The sequence below is a fragment of the Zootoca vivipara genome, chromosome 5 (assembly GCF_963506605.1).
Source record: "Zootoca vivipara chromosome 5, rZooViv1.1, whole genome shotgun sequence".
Classification (NCBI taxonomy): domain Eukaryota; kingdom Metazoa; phylum Chordata; class Lepidosauria; order Squamata; family Lacertidae; genus Zootoca; species Zootoca vivipara.
Window position 1 is genome coordinate 51,275,246 of NC_083280.1, and position 16,872 is coordinate 51,292,117.

At 39.6% G+C, this 16,872-nt stretch overlaps 1 protein-coding gene across 2 annotated transcripts in view; it reads left to right on the forward strand.

The window, feature by feature from the left end:
* ATRNL1 (attractin like 1) overlaps positions 1-16,872 on the forward strand; it is a 516,702-nt gene that overhangs the window by 126,913 nt on the left and 372,917 nt on the right. For both annotated transcript variants that reach the window (XM_060274774.1, XM_060274775.1), the window contains exons 17-19: positions 994-1,182; positions 11,607-11,825; positions 16,480-16,617. In XM_060274774.1, coding sequence (XP_060130757.1) covers positions 994-1,182; positions 11,607-11,825; positions 16,480-16,617 — 546 coding nt within the window. The remainder of the gene's footprint in view (positions 1-993; positions 1,183-11,606; positions 11,826-16,479; positions 16,618-16,872) is intronic.

Genomic DNA, 16,872 nt, shown 5'->3' on the forward strand with positions numbered 1-16,872 from the left:
GTTAGATGCTTTTTGAAGCTTAGAACTCTTTGCAGTTGCCAATTTTTCTTCTGTTGCAGATTTTATGCTCTTTCAAGAATCTTTGCTGCCTTTCTTAGTTTTATTATAAAGCAATTGCTAATAAACTCAGATTTCAAAACAGTGGGACAATTTGCAAGATCCTTTCACTTTTTATTTTGGAATGTTGCCTTCCAGAAAACTGGAATAATGTTTGTCATGTATAAAACATTAGGTAATTCATCAGGTGGTTAAGGATATAGACTGCTGTGCATTAATAATAAAAGGTATGATTCTGTGGGCAGTATGTAATTGGGAATTACTCTGTTCTCATACTTCAGTTGTTTGACAGCAAATACATTTCTACTTCTCTGTTTTATATAACTGGTTGATTCGGTTTCCTGAGCAATGCATGATACCAAGCAAGACAGAATGCATCCTGTGCTGAAAAATATTCTCTTTTATGTTTTTAAAATGTTTCTCTTGTTTTCTCTTTGAATTTTTAGCGACTGCAAATATATACGGCAGGGGGGAGATGTTCACTTGACAAATCATACTTTTAGACAAAATGCACACTGTTTAAGGAAGAATGTATCACCATTTAAATAAATAGCTATTGTTTATGCACTGTTTAACAAATGCAGTAGAACCAAAAGGTCATGCCTCACTGTACCTATTCAAGTATACACAGTCAAGGTTTACAATATGTGTATGGCTTACTATGTCACATATAAAAGGATAATGGCTTGTATATTATATTTTTCCTTGAAAAAAAATGCAGCCCAAGCTTAGATTGTCGAAGGAACAGTGTGAATTATTATAAATGCAGCCGAACAACCCTAAACAAAACACAAAGAGCAAAACCCTACATGTAGCAAAGTGAAAGCATTCCTGAATAAAGCAAAGGAAAAATATTTGTGTAGTGTCATATATACTCATATAACATGAGTTTGGGAAAAATACTGAAATTCTACTTTCACTTCATTTCTCTTTCAGTTAGTCCGAATCAAAATGCAAGGCCCTGCAAAAAGCCATGTTCCTTAAGGACGACGTGTTCAAACTGCACAAGCAGTGGCATGGAGTGCATGTGGTGTAGCAGCACAAAGCGATGTGTTGATTCAAATGCCTACATAATCTCCTTTCCATATGGGCAGTGTCTAGAGTGGCAGACTACCACCTGTTCTCGTAAGTATTTTTGTGAAATGAAGATTGCTAATTATGGTAATGAGTTGAAGTACAAAACTTATATAACAAGCGGGACCTGCTAGAAAACGTTGCATGGTGGATTGCTCCTGTTCCAGGTTCTAGCTAAGTCTTTCTTCTAGAATCTAGATATTTCATTTCATTCTCTTTACCAATGTTCACGTTGCCCCCCACCCCGCACCCAGGTTAGCAAGCATTCTGTTGCTACTAAGCATGTTCAGTCCGCATGGGACTGTCTGTGCATACTCCAAAGTTGCAAACTTTGGAATTCTGCCACGTCTGCTGATACCTCCCTCTTGTTTGTGGGCGATGCCCTTTTGCCCATTAAAAAATGGAGTTTGCAGTTTCCTGTGGCTACTTACTGAGTCTGTAACTATGCTGAAATTTGAACCGATCATTCTTTTAGCCATACTCCTAGGTGAAAACTTATGGGTTTGTATGTAGGAGCTCCAAAATTCATTCTCCAGCATTTCTGTTTAGTAGGGTAACAGGCTTAGAATGACCTCTGCTTGAGATTTTTGGGAACCACTAGCAGTCAGATTGGCGATACTGTCCAGGTCAACCTTTCTCAACCTTTGGTCCCTAGATGTTGTTGGACTACAATTCCCATAATTCCTAGCCAGCATGGCCAGTGATCAGGGATTATGGGAGCTGTTGTTCAAGAACATCTGAGGACCTAAGGTTGAGAGAGTCTGGTCTAGGCAGACCAATGGTCAATAGGAACTTTATTTTCTAACCACTAGCCGCTCTGGAATGTTTCATCAATCATTTTTAGTTAGCAAATGTATAGTTGTGCTCCAGTAATTTTGTCCTTTTTTCTCCATCCCAACTACCTGTAAATCAGGGATAGCTTTAGTAGCAAAGTTAGACCACTCCTGGGGCCAATCTGACATTCTTCAGTAAATGTGTTGGTGATTCTGTGACCTGAAGTGTGTTCTGAGACTACGGTATAAACTATGGTATAAGCTAGGGAGCTACTGTGGACTGTATTAAGTGTTCAGGCATCATACCTCACATCAACTGAGGAAGGAAGCAGAGCTGCAAAACATTGGCAATGGCCAGACTGTACACCGTTTATGGATTGGATAGGCTTAATATAAGTACAAAGAAACTGGAGTTTTGTCCTTGCCTGGTCAACCCTTAACTAATGATACATCTAGTTTCTGAGTGGGAGAAGTGGGTTGTTTTTGCTTGACCTAAATGTGAATACAGAGGCATCTGCTTGTAACTGGAATAATGTCATATGGCCTAGATCAGTGTTTTTCAACCTTTTGGGGGCAAAGGCACACTTGTTTCATGAAAAAAATCACGAGGCACACCACCATTAGAAAATGTTAAAAAAATTAACTCTGTGCCTATATTGACTATATATAAAGTATATATATATAGTATATATATCCAGTTCTTTCCTTTTCAAAAACTTGTCCATCACTGCAGTATCTCACTGTCACTCAGTACCTACTGCGCTTTTATTCAAGTGGGCAAACCTGGCTGGAAATAAGACGGCAAACGTATATTTTATCAAAGTGCAACCCAAACTCCTGCAACTCGAAAGCTCGCTCGCGACCTGCACGAAGGTTTTGGTTGCTTCCCAACTTCCGATTATTATTATTTTGTTCGTTTGCTTCTGGATCCCCCTCTCGCCAACTGTCAGGAGGGGAAGCCAAGCCCTCGCACATAACGAGCGAGGCGTCCGCGGGTGAGACCCAGCGCTTGTGCAACAGCTGCGGCGGGCGAAGGTCTGCCTCTCGCCGGGCGTCAGGAGATGGGCGAGGGCGCTTCGCCCTCCCTCCCGCCAAATCCCAACCGCCTCGCGAACGCCTTTTTGAATGGGAACCGCTCGCGAACGCCCGGCTTCCGCGAGCTGCCTCTTCCTCCTCCCAAGGCGTTTCCTGACCCGACCCGCTCTCTCTCTCGCCCGCCCTCCTTCCCTTCCCTCATGCTCGTTGATTCGGCCGCGTCCGCCTCGCCTCGTGCCCTGATTGAGTCGCGGCCGGTCGAGCCCGCTTTTACCTCAGAGAGACGACACCGCCGCCGGCTTCGCCTCGGTCTCACGCGGCACCCATGGGGGGGGGCGGAAAGCGATGGCTGCGGAGGCGGAGACACCGCCGCTGCCCTAACGCATCAGGGAAGCCAGAGCCGCCGCCAGCATTGTCGGGAGTAGGCCCCACCAGAGAGAAGAGCACGCACTCCCTCGGACACGCACACTCTCGCTCTAGAGCTCGGGGTGGGCGGGTTGCGACGATAGAGTGCGCCGGAAGCCAGAGCTAGAGAGGGCTGCAGCCTTTGACAATAGAGCCGCCGCCTTCCCTGAAGCCTAGAGCAGCCGCTGCGCGAGCGCTCGGGAAACCACTGAGATGCAGGCGTTCAGAGTAAAGAGTGGCGGGGCCGTGAGTGCGGTAGAGCTTTAAGGGCGCCGCTTAAGATCTTGGCAGTTGTGAAGCTGTGCAGCCCCGCCAGTTATCGTGCGCCTAGTGACAAATGTATTTTAATTAAATTTATTTTTTATTGAATTTATATGCCGCCTTCCCACGGCATGTGCCGCGGAACAGTGGTTGAAAAACACTGGCCTAGATGCCATTGGACCTATCTTACCTGGTTCACAAGGTACCACCTTTTGCTTCCTTTACTGTTGACTACCAACCCAATTTTCAGTTTCAACCATTAAAGTTAGGAGTCCTGAGCTGGAGAAGACCCCTTCTCTCTTGGTCTGTATTCTGATATGATCGGTCACATGCCTGACATGTATTACACAAGTTCACTGTTATCAAGCTAAGTAAGGAAGATCCCATCATGGCTTCTAAGTTTGTCAAAACTCTGCAGAGCTACCTGACAAACTTGTACCTTTGTAGAAATCAAGTTGCACATGGCATGATATAAGCCTGGTTTTTGTGTCTTGGCGTTTTCTGAGTGCGCGCGCGCTGTGTTAAGCTCTATATTTAAAAGACCTTTATGTGTATTTAGTTGAAGGTCATCCAGCTTTCTTACATGCAAGAAGAACAGCAAAAAACTATGTTGAATTTAGTTGTCATTTGAGGCAGATCTATAAAATTTTATATTAAATAAACCTAATGGAATTTCTTGCATGTCAGTTCAATATCATATGGAAGAAGCTCTCTCTGAAATTGTATTTTCTATCCAGCCAATACAAAAAATTAAATTTCCATAAGACATTTTATCAGAACCTAGCTATTTAAAGTTTGAGAGCAAAGAAAATAAAAACAAAACTGTAAAACACATTTTTTCCTATGACTTGCATATGAAACAAACATTTCATAAATGATTTTATTTTAATTCTTGCTCATTTGCACAGAAAATGTCTGCCTATCTAGTAAGAGTGGGGAGAACCTTGTGTCATTTTTCATAGCAGTATATTTCATTAAAGACTGCAGTAGGTATTTGATAACACCATAAATGTCAATGTGTAAGAGCAAATTTTCCACATAAACTGTGTGAATGAGACTATTTATATATTTTCATAGCTGTGAATACATTTTCATATTCATTTTCACAGCTAAGAAGGAAAATAAAACATTTACTTATTGAAGGCAATTAAGTCACAATAAAAATGTGAAGCTTTGAGAACATCTATTCCGGGGGAATATACTTATGGCCGCCTTATAAATGCAGGAAAGGGTTCCTCAGTATTATGAAACATGCAAGGGTGGAGACTTAATAAAGCAGGAAATCCCATACGGTATACTACTGCAACAAAACCACCACAGGTCTTCCATATGAATTGACTCAGATCTGGCAATCATCATCTGAGGCCCTTCTTCATGTGCCTCTTCCATGAGCAGTCTGGAGGGTGGCAATACAAGAACAAGCATTTCTGCTGTTTGTGGAACTCTCTCCACAGAGAGGCATGCCAGGTCCTTCATTACATTTCTTCAGGCACCACATGAAAAAGTTTTTTATTCAAGCAGGCGTTTGGCTGATTAACATTCTATGGTGTGTGTGTGTGTGTGTGTGTGTGTGTGTAGGGGTTATTGGTTTGTTTCTGTTTCATTATGGGTTTTGTTTTCTCATTTTGTATATTTCAGTTGTGAACTACCCTGGGATCTTCCATTGAAGGGTGGTATTCAAATGTAATAAATAAAATACTACTACTACTACTACTACTGCTACTACTACTACCGTACTACTACTAATTCCATCACTAAAGTCCTTAATCATTTTTGTTTGGGAACTCAAATACTGGCGGTGGGCTCTTTCAAAGCTAGATATGTAGCTATAATCATAGCTAAAAATGATTATTCTTTATTGTTCAGGCCACTCCTTTGCACCCAAGAGGTACCCTGTTTCTCATATTTTAAGACATACCCATAAAATAAGCCATAGCAGGATTTTTAAGCATTCAAGGAATATAAGCCATACCCCGAAAATAAGACATAGTGATAGGCGCAGCAGCAATGCCGGCCGCAGCAGGAGGAGGAGGAAAAAAATAAGACATCCCTTGAAAATAAGCCATAGTGTGTTTTTTTGAGGAAAAAATAAATATAAGACATGTCTTATAATATGAGAAACACGGTAGATCTGCTATTGTTAATGGTATCTTGGGGCAGAGTGTCTAATATATTGATGACATATGATGGCAGTTAGGATACATTATATAATTCGTATTGTGAAGCCCCTATGTTGGAGGAGGTGCAATGAGAGGCACACTTTTCCCACATGTGGTGGCATTGTCCCTTCTTGGCCGCCTTAAGTTATTACATTATCTAACATTGCCAAAAAAGTTTTACAACCTTGCCTGGCCTTAAGTGTTTTATAAAACACTGAGCGAGTAATAATTTTTTTTTAAAAAAACTACTTTTGTAGTTTTTTGGGGACACAGGTGGCACTGTGGGTTAAACCACAGAGCCTAGGGCTTGCCGATCAGAAGGTTGGCGGTTCGAATGCCTGCGACGAGTTGAGCTCCTGTTGCTCGGTCCCAGCTCCTGCCAACCTAGCAGTTCAAAAGCACGTCAAAGTGCAAATAGATAAAATGGTATCGCTACAGCGGGAAGATAAACGGTGTTTCCGTGCACTGCTCTGGTTCGCCAGAAGCGGCTTTGTCATGCTGGCCACATGACCTGGAAGCTGTACGCTGGCTCCCTCGGCCAATAACGTGAGATAAGCACCACAACCCCAGAGTCGGTCACGGCTGGACCTAATGGCCAGGGGTACCTTTACTTTTACCTTTACAGTGGTACCTCGGTTTAAGTACACAATTGGTTCCGGAAGTCTGTACTTAACCTGAAGTGTACTTAAAGGTAAAGGTAAAGGGACCCCTGACCATTAGGTCCAGTCGTGACCGACTCTGGGGTTGCGCGCTCATCTCGCATTCTTGGCCGAGGGAGCCGGCATATAGCTTCCAGGTCATGTGGCCAGCATGACAAAGCCGCTTCTGGCAAACCAGAGCAGCACATGGAAATGCCGTTTACCTTCCCGCTGTAGCGGTTCCTATTTATCTACTTGCATTTTGACGTGCTTTCGAACTGCTAGGTTGGCAGGAGCTGGGACTGAGCTACGGGAGCTCACCCCGTCACAGGGATTCGAACCGCCGACCTTCTGATCAGCAAGCCCTAGGCTCAGTGGTTTAACCACAGCGCCACCTGGGTCCCCACAGCGCCAAGCAAACTTTCCCATTGAAAGTAATGGAAAGTGGATTAATCCGTTCCAGACGGTCCGTGGAGGACTTAAACTCAAAGTACTCAGACCGAAGCGTACTTAAACCGAGGTATGACTGTACATGTTTTTTTATTAGCACATGCAGAACAGGAACATGCTAAAAACAGGAACATGCTAAAAATGGGAAGTGAGCTGCAGATGTTTCCATATCAACTGGGCTTAATAGAATATGGAATATAGCCCTGACAGAAAAACACAAATCAAAACATGCTACACTTGATGCATGTTTGTTGCATCTGCCACAGGGTGCAGCAGTCTATTCATTCATTTTGTCAGGTAAAATTTTAGTGATATTCCTTTCAATTAAACAGTTTTATTAGACCACATAGCAAACCACCTGACATGTGCATGATACACTTTGCCATGCATATTTTTTTTGTTTTTGTGTGTGTTTACTTTTGGAATGTTTGCTGTTGTTCAGTTGTTCCCCCCCTTTTTTTAAGAAGAAAATAAAATAGATTAATATAAAAGCACAACCAAGACAAAATGCATCACGGGAGACAGTTAATTCCAATGCTTACAGTATTCTTATTCCACAAATTTATAAGCACATACGTACTAGGGAAGGGCCATAGCTGGTGGAGTACCTGCTTTGCCTGTAGAAGCTCTCAGGTTCAATATCCGACATCTAAAAGTAGGACTCAGAGAGGCTTCAACCTGAAATCCTGGAGAGCCACTGCTGGTCAATCTTGTCAATGTTGAGCTAGATGGATCAATGGTCTGAGTTAGTATAACATAGCTTCTTAACATATATTACATCACATGTTTATTCTTAACCGCAGTTTACTGGAACAAACCAGTAAACTGCGGTTTGTTCATGGTTTGTTTCAGTAAACTATAGTGAAGATTAATTTAGGTTTGGGGTATAACCCTAAACTTTGGTTTAGAACTGAAGAAAGAAGTGAGGCTTTCAATCTCCACACAGCTGTGCCAGAGGAAGGTGTGTGTCGAGGGAATATAGGAGCCTGAGGTTCATGCATATAATGGTAAGCCAAAGTTGAGCAACGTAACACATTCCATTTCTTTGTGCTTTGTATTGTTATTGTTTATTGTCACAGGACAGTTCACAACATCAAAATACAAAATGAGAGCACAAAAATACATAATAAAAGCAAGAACAAAAACAAATAAATAACCTCCCTTCGAAAGGACATGGAATGATAATCAGCCAAAGGCCTGGTTAAAGAGATTTTTTTTCGCTTGGTGCCTGTAGTTTATATTACATCTGCTTATTATTTCATCCTATTTCTACAATATCACATGAATGCTGTGGAAAAGCATTGTGTTTGCTCCTTTTGTTCTGTATAGAAGTGCAGTTGTAGTATGGCACCATTTACTAGAGTGGTATTTAAGTAGTATGTTCAGCAAGCTACAGTCACCCTCTGCTGTTCTTTGGATTGGGAGAAGAGAGAAGAGGATTTTAAAGAGCCAGCTTTGAATCCTATTTCTCCTTTATATTTTTCACATGCAGATCCCTGCCCTCAATTGCTCATTCTTCAAATTCCAAAGTATCTGTCACATTCTGCATTTTGATCTCATGTTTAAAAAAGTGGGGTAGTTATAGGCTTTCTCCCACAAATGTATAATTTTGTCTAAGAACAAAAAAAATGGTTTGCCACAGACTGTACTCACTAGTTTATTATGCAAGGACTTCAGTACAAGAATCTACTTTTCTATATTAGCATTCCAAAGAGCACTGTGGTATTATGGGGAAAACAATGGATGACTGCCAAGAAATATGTAGTTAGCTCCTTAGGTTTTTCTTCTAAAGGAGTGAATGCTGCTACAGCATCAGTAATTTTTTTTAATGCTTTCCTTTAATAGCAGGACAGAATGTTACCATTTTACTGTTTATTGTTTCTGCACTATGGTTTAGCATCCCTGCTGTTTTGGAGGGCATTGTGTTCTCTTAATGTCAATAATGGTAAGATAAATCCAGGGTCAACAAGAGTGATGTATTTTAATAGAAATATTTTCTATTAAAAATGTGCTATAATATGTAATATGTAAATATCTGTAAATGGCTCCTATACTAGTGCTATTATTATGAAATAATTTCTGATCTGAAAAATAACAGACGGATAGAGAGAACCTTTAATCACAAATGTAATAAACTTAAGTAGAAGCAAAGGTTTATATAAATGCCACCATTTTGGCCCATATGTAGAATAGTATGTTTGTTTATATACACTGTATTGCATTTTCCATAAAACCATTGTGCCCATAGCAGTGCATCAAAAACTATGTTGTTGTTGTTGTTGTTTAGTCGTTTAGTCGGGTCCGACTCTTTGTGACCCCATGGGCCAGAGCACACCAGGCACTCCTGTCTTCCACTGCCTCCCCCAGTTTGGTCAGAAAAAACTATGTTACAACAGTCTAAATACAAGAATAGCATGTATTATTTGTAATACAAATTGTAGTACCTAATATAAAATTACATATGTTATTCATAGTGTAAAATATGCATTGTGAAACCATTTCCATAATCTAAAAATGGTAATATATAAAATACTGAGTTCATTAAGAATTAATAAGATCGTTAAAGGAGCTCCGCTGGATGAAACCAAAGACCTATCTAGTCTGGAAACTCTTGTTTCCCATGGTGGCTAAGTAAATGCCCATGGGAAGCTCAACAGGGCATGATGGCTATAGCCCAAATTTAACCGAAACAGGTCAATTTTATCAAAAGTATAAAACAGGGTGTTATCTAGTTGGGGCATTCCCCTTGCACAGTGGATGTCCATTTGCACAAATGGGACTGCCATCTTCCTTTCCTTCCTTTTGCAGACCCCCACATCCTCTTATCTGCTCTGAAGGGTGTATGATCTTCTCAGGTTCCAAGACAGTGAGGTTTGGGATGGTGTTCGAGATAAAATATATAATGCTATCATACTTCTTAACAGGTTATGCTTTGGCATAAACTGCGCCAGCCAGGATTATTAAGGGTAACAGTCTGCATTAAGTTCCAAAAGGTTCTTCATGACCAACGCCTTACAATTGCTCTTCTCCTTTATATTGCCATTAGTAGATGATTCTTTAACTCACTTTTGTTTTAATTCTATGTATTCCCCTTCACCAAAGTCATAACTAAAGTCAGATATGTGGAAGCTCATACGGCTTTTTAATAAATTGGAAATTAATGTTTCACAGGTGATTGTTTTGTAGGCAAATTCTGTCTGAGCCTGCTTTCTTACTAGTACAGTGGTACCTTGGTTTACGAACTTAATCTGTTCCGGAAGTCCGTTCTGAAACCAAAGCATTCTTAAACCAAGGCGTGCTTTCCCATAGCAGTGGGGGACTCAATTTACAAATGGAACACACTCAACAGGAAGCGAAACACATTCTTATTCCAAGGCAAAGTTCACAAACCAAAACACCTACTTCTGGGTTTGCAGCGTTCTTAATCCAAGTTGTTCATAAACTAAGCTGTTTTTAAACCAAGGTACCACTGTATTTACTTAGAGCATTAACGGTGATTGCCAGAGAACCTAAATGTACTGAAATTCATACATGTGTCATCTAACAGAACCCATGCTAGACATGGAAAGGTAGGCTTCCCTTGATTCTTAAAATGATTTACATTAATAAAGAAGAAAATCATGTTGCAACAGACAAATATGAGTAACTTAATGGGTATAATAAAAAAATTCCTTCAGTAGCACCTTAAAGACCAACTAAGTTTTTATTTTGGTATGAGCTTTCGTGTGCATGCACACTTCTTCAGATGGGTATATTTCTCCTTGTTCAGTTAAAGTTGAAGTGTGGGGAGTGTCCACAGACCACATGTATCATTACATTACATGAACTCTGGAAAGTAGAAACTTTTGAGCACTCAGTTGTTTCTGGTATTGTTTTGTAAAATTGAGAGCTCAAGATTCTAACAAGATCCCAGAGGGCACACATAAGTGCTTTGAGAGAGAGGACTTGGTCTACTAAAAAGACATTGAGTTATCTCTTGATATATCTCACCATTTGGAACTAAATTGGGAATCACTCTCAAACTACTAGGGAAAATATATAATTAGCCAAACACAAATTCTTTAGAAGAAACAAAACTCTTCAAAACTCTTAATGGGAAGGGATGAGCCACAACAGCTACTGGATTTGAGTAGCTTTTGGCTTTGCTTGTGGGGCAGGGAATATGTTGGCTGGAGAAGGGAGCCCAGGTGCTGCACCATTGTCCAAGAAGGACCTTTGGTAGAAGAATTCCTCTCTACAGGCTATAGAAAGTCAAGTACACAATATCTTATGTCTCCCAAATCACCCCCATGGGCTGTAGGATTGTATCCTTAGTAATCACTGTATATATTACCATGTTTTTAATACTATTGAATTTGTATGTGCTGGTTTTTATTGCTTCTAAAACAGTTGACCTGCACTTGAAGTTTAGGCAAATTTAGATGTGGAGTTAGTTTGTTAAATGGCTTAATTCTATATGTACAGAAAGGTGGGAGTATACACCTCTTAAACAGGACATTGCATACCTTGTTGTGAACATCTGCTTCAAAAGGAGGAAACAACTTTTGCTTGTGATATTATATCTTCAGTATTTTATCACCTTTATAGCAATAGTATTGTATGCTTTTCTTCAGAATAATTGGCATGAAAGCAGTATAAGAGGCTGGCAGAAAAGTTGAATTACTTTCAGCCATTTTCAGAACATTAACTGTACTAGAGACCTCTCACGGATACTCTGCTTTTAAAGACTGTTGATTATAATCTGTGTATTATAGCTCAAAACTGCTCTGGATTGAGAACATGTGGACAATGTTTGGAACACCCAGGATGTGGATGGTGCAACGATCCCAGCAACACAGGCAAAGGCCATTGTGTCGAAGGGTCTTCAAGGGGGCCAATGAAGTTGAATGGGATACATTCTACTGAGATGGTTCTTGACAACAATCTTTGTCCCAAAGAGAAAAATTATGATTGGTCTTTTATCCAGTGCCCAGGTAGGACCTCCTAATTATTATTGTTACCTAGATGCAATTAAATTAAAGAACCTTTGTGCTGAGTAGGAGATATATATGCGCACCCCTTCTGCCAGATTCTGAATATTAAAATAAACGGAAGCAGAGGAAAAGAAGCAAGTAGCTGGAAGAAGTAAAGTCAACGGCAGAAGGGAAAAGTAGTTGAACTCTAGAGCAGATTTATGTGGAATCCTTGAATTTATTCAGCTATTCTAATTTGGTTCTAATCCATGATTAATAGATCACAGATATCTCAGCTAGATACAGTTTTTCATTATAGATGTTCTTGAACTTCACATCTTGATGTATTTACAGTCAACACCACTCCTGACTCAAGTGATTAAGGATCTTGGGTTTACAATTTCTTCTCATTTCACCAGTAAGTTTTAAAATCCAAATTTCTGTGCAGTTAACATCCTGAAGAGATTTGTTGTTCTGTTGCAAGGAAGAAATGAGAACTCAATATAGGCTTTTATCCCTATCTTTAAATGTATTATTTATTTTATTTTTAGATTTTTATAAATCTAACTCCTTATTCAAGCACTCAGTGAGATATGCAGAACACAAAAACACACAATAAAAATAAATCAAAATCACTATACTTTTATAATCAACTTTCAAAGGCTTATATGAACAAGTTGAGTTTAAGAATTTCCCTTGAACACAGTTACAGGTCACACCTGTCTGGATCTCAAGCTACATGTTTGCCCCTCTCTGCACGCTCTCTTCTCTTGCTAAGTTATAGAATCAGAAATACTATATTAGTAACTGTTCAGACAATTAGGACAGAGCTGAAATGGGGGAGGCAATTTTCATGAACCTTTTTGTCTTTTGTGAAAAATGTCCCCAGTGTTAGGTAACTTTAAGGGAACCGTCTGCAAACCATAGTGCTCACAGAATAACAGCCATGCTCTTTCCTGACACCCATTCAGAACACAGTGGCAGTGCAATGTTTCTTGCCATTAGGTTGACATCACAAGACAATTCAAGCATACCTAATAGACTCAATGGTGTTGCATGGTCATTGTATAATCTTGGCTGTTGGGCATGATATAGGCAGCAAGTAGGGGTTTTAGTTTTGTTTTAGTTTTTTTAAAAAAGGACAGGAAGAAATACACTAAAGCACCAATGTCAAGTGGAGCAGCAAAAGGCATGCTTGTGTGCATTGTGTGGTTGGTGTCCAGGGAGGATCTTGGGCATCCTGATGAAGGCTCTATTTTTCTTTTTTCTCTTTAGCCCAGGTACACTCTTGTGAACATTCAGCACAGTCCTAGTAATACTATTGCAAATAATGAATTGATTGCTGATCAATTGGTTTAATTTAGCACTGTGAGATTTGTAACAGACCAGATAAATATCAAAGCTAATAAGTGACATTAACTATTCCTAAATTTGAGACCATCATCAGGTTTATTAAATTACCCAGCAATCTTTAGTTAATCAGTGTTACAAGAAATAATTCAATAACAGAGAAACAATGGATGCCGAATCAAAACAATTTAGCAGTGCTCCGTGAAGAAAAGAGTGTAACATCTGCTCATAAAAAACGAATGAGACTAATCCCTTATTAACCTCTGATTATTGTACAAGCATTGAAGCATAATCTGTTTATTAGGTGAAACATGCACTGTAGTGAAAAAGGCACTTAAGGCACTGGATTGTGGGAAGAAAACTTTTTCTGTTCACTCATTTAACACATAGCTGCTGTCTAGTGTGGCCAATGTAAAAGCAGCCGGGAGAAACTGTTTTCATCACAATTGTGCAGCTGAGTACATTAGTACTTTATATGGTTCCTGTAACTGAATGGAAAAATGAAGTGTATTCAAGTGTATTATTGAAGGTCTAGGATCAGAGCTGTGCTTTCTCTCCTAGCATGACACTCTTGGATTAAACAGTATGAAGTTGGACACTTGGTTAATGGTGCTGTAGAAAATGCTTTACAGTACATGGTAAAATGGAATAAAGATCCTAGACATGATAAAGGGGTTAAACTAAAACTAAAACTGAAGCAGTGGTCACTTGGGGTGGTGGCAGCAGCAGCAGCAGTACTGAATACTATGCAGAGGAGTGTGTGAGAAACATTATAAATAGCCAAACCTATACTCTATCCTTGCTTTCTGACATCAGACTGGACCAACTCCTGGAGTCTTGTGCTTCATTCTTCCGAGGGGTGCAGGAAAAATTGCTTTCTTCTTTTATTCAGCAACTGGGAGAAGAAAGTTCATCAATAAATGAACTGCAAGCAATGACATCACTGCAATATTTTCTTTATAGTCCTCTGCTAGCTAGTTTCAAATTGTTAATTACACTAAAACCTTCCATTACTTCTAAAGCACTAAGCACAATATTCTGTTATCATTTTTGTGATGAATTATTATTATTTCATTTAATTTGTATACTGGCCTTGATCTGTAGATTTCAGAGCAGTTTACAACATAAGATTTCAATATTAAAAACAAAAAATACATAATAAAAGCAAGAACAAAAAGAAATCAATAACCCCCTATACATTTAAAAGGGCATTGGCCAATTGCCTTGTTGAAGAGGAATGTTTTCACCTGGTGACTAAAGGTGTATAATGTAGGTGCCAGCCAAGCACCCCTGGGGAGAGCACTATAGAAAAGGCCCGTTCTCATGTGGAAAAGGCCCAGATCTCTGGTGGAGGAGGCACATGAAGAAGGGCCTCAGAGGATGATCTCAGGGTCTGGGTATGTTTAAATGGAGAGAGACGGTCCTTAAGGTATTGCAGTCCTGAGCCATTTAAAACTTTATAGGTCAAAACCAGCACTTTGTAATGGCCTCAGAAACGAATTGGCAGTCAGGCTCAAACTATCTTGCCCTGTTGAGCAACTTAGCCCCTGAATTCTGCACTGGTTGAAGTTTCTGAACTGTCTTCAGAGGTATCCCTATGTATAACACACTGCAATGATCTAACCTAGAGGTTACCAGAGTATGGACAACATGTCCAGATATCCATGTAGCTGGGCCACCAGCCAAAGCTGATGGAAGGTACTCCACACTACTGAGACCACCTGAGCCTCAAGTCACAGCAAGGGATCCAGAAGTACCTCCAATCTGTGTACCCACTTTTTCAGAGGAAGTGTAACTCTATCAAGAGCAAGCAACCTCCCATCCACCCAGTCTAGGGAACCATCCACTAACAGTGCCTCAATCTTATCTAGTTTGAGCTTCAGTTTGTTGGCTCTCATCTTGTCCATTACCTAGGCAATATAATGGTCCAGCACATCCACTGCCTAAAGGAGAAGTAGAGCTGTGCGTCATCAGCATATTGCCGACAACATACTGCAAACCTCTGGATAACGACACTTAACAGTTTCATGTAGATGCTAAACTATATGGGATATAAAATTGAACCCTGAGAAACTCAATATTGAAGGCTCCATGGGGCTGAAGAATACTCCCCAAGCAAGACCGCCTGGAAACATCCATCCAAGTAGGACCGGAACTCCCGCAGAGCAGTGCACCCACCCCTAATTCAGACAGCCACTCCTTTTTTTCGAGTTTAAAAAAGCTTTATTTCTTATTTTAAAAGATTACATACAAACCACAAAATCAACACATCTATCACACAAAAAAATCAAATACAAATGCAAATAATATACATGAAATTATATACTGAAACTCTGAAAACAAAAACAAGACAAAAAAGAAAAGAAAAAAAGGAAAGGAAAGGAAAGAAAGCAAATCCAAGAAAGAAGATAAAGAGAAAGGAGAAAGAGAAAAGATAAGAAAATTGGAAAGAAGCGACAAAAAGCAGCAAAAAATAAAAATAAAAAATATATTTAAAATAAAAACTTCCGATTGTTGATATACCGTTTCTCACAATTTTTAGTTTCCCCTGTTTTTTCCTTTCCTATTTTCCCACCCTTTACGGGTGACTCTTCTCCCATTACTTCCCATATATTCTCTTTAAGCAATCCTCAAGTTAAATTAGACAAACTACCAATTCACAATTTATACCTTCTTTCCTTAGGTGATCTTCCACTGGTTTCCATTCCTTTTGAACTCTCTGTTTTGCTACATTTCTTACGGCTGCCGTCATTTTGTCCAAATTGATATATTCTATCACTTTAATTAACCAATCTTGTATCGAAGGCACCTCCGCCCCTTTCCATTTTTGTGCTATTGTTATCCTTGCTGCAGCTCCTGCGTACAGTATTACATTTCTCTTCTCTTTGGGTATATTCTCTGGTAGCATACTTAAAAAAATAGTTCCGTTTTTTTTCAAATGTTATTTTTAAAATGCTTTTCAATTTCTTGTAAATTTTGTTCCAAAATTCTTGTATCTTTTTGCAGTGCCACCAACAATGCATGAATGTACCTATCTTGGCATTTCCAACATTTGTTGGATCCTGTCTTATATATTTTATATAGTTTTTCAGGAGTAAGGTGCCACCTGTAGGTCATTTTTAGCATATTTTCCTTTATTGCCGTACATGCTGTGAACCTCATACTTTCAGACAGCCACTCCAGAAGGATACCATAGTTGATGGTAGCGAAGGCAACTGAGAGGTCAAGGAGAATTAACAGAGACACATTTATTCCCTCTCCTGATAGAATTATCTTTTTTTTCCATTCTCTGCTAAAAACTAGTTCTGTCTTTTTTTAATTGCAGCTTGCCAGTGCAATGGACATAGCACCTGTGTTAATGGTAATGTTTGTGATCAGTGCAAAAACCTAACTACAGGAAAACAGTGTGAAACATGCATGCCAGGATATTATGGAGATCCAACAAATGGTGGGCAGTGTACAGGTAAGTGGCTTTAAAACTGTTTCCAGTATTTTAATAATTGAATATCAGGAAAATATTTCATAGTTTGATGGATCTTTTTTTTAAAAAATACTAAACATTGAACCTGACATTTAGGGAGTAGTCCATAAGTGTGTTACTTTAGCTGCTATACTAATGAATTCCATTTATACCAGATTATAAAATATCTCCACTTTCGTACTAAATTTTCCATTTTGCTGCACTGCAGAAGTTAGTACAAAGTAAAAACAAATTGGC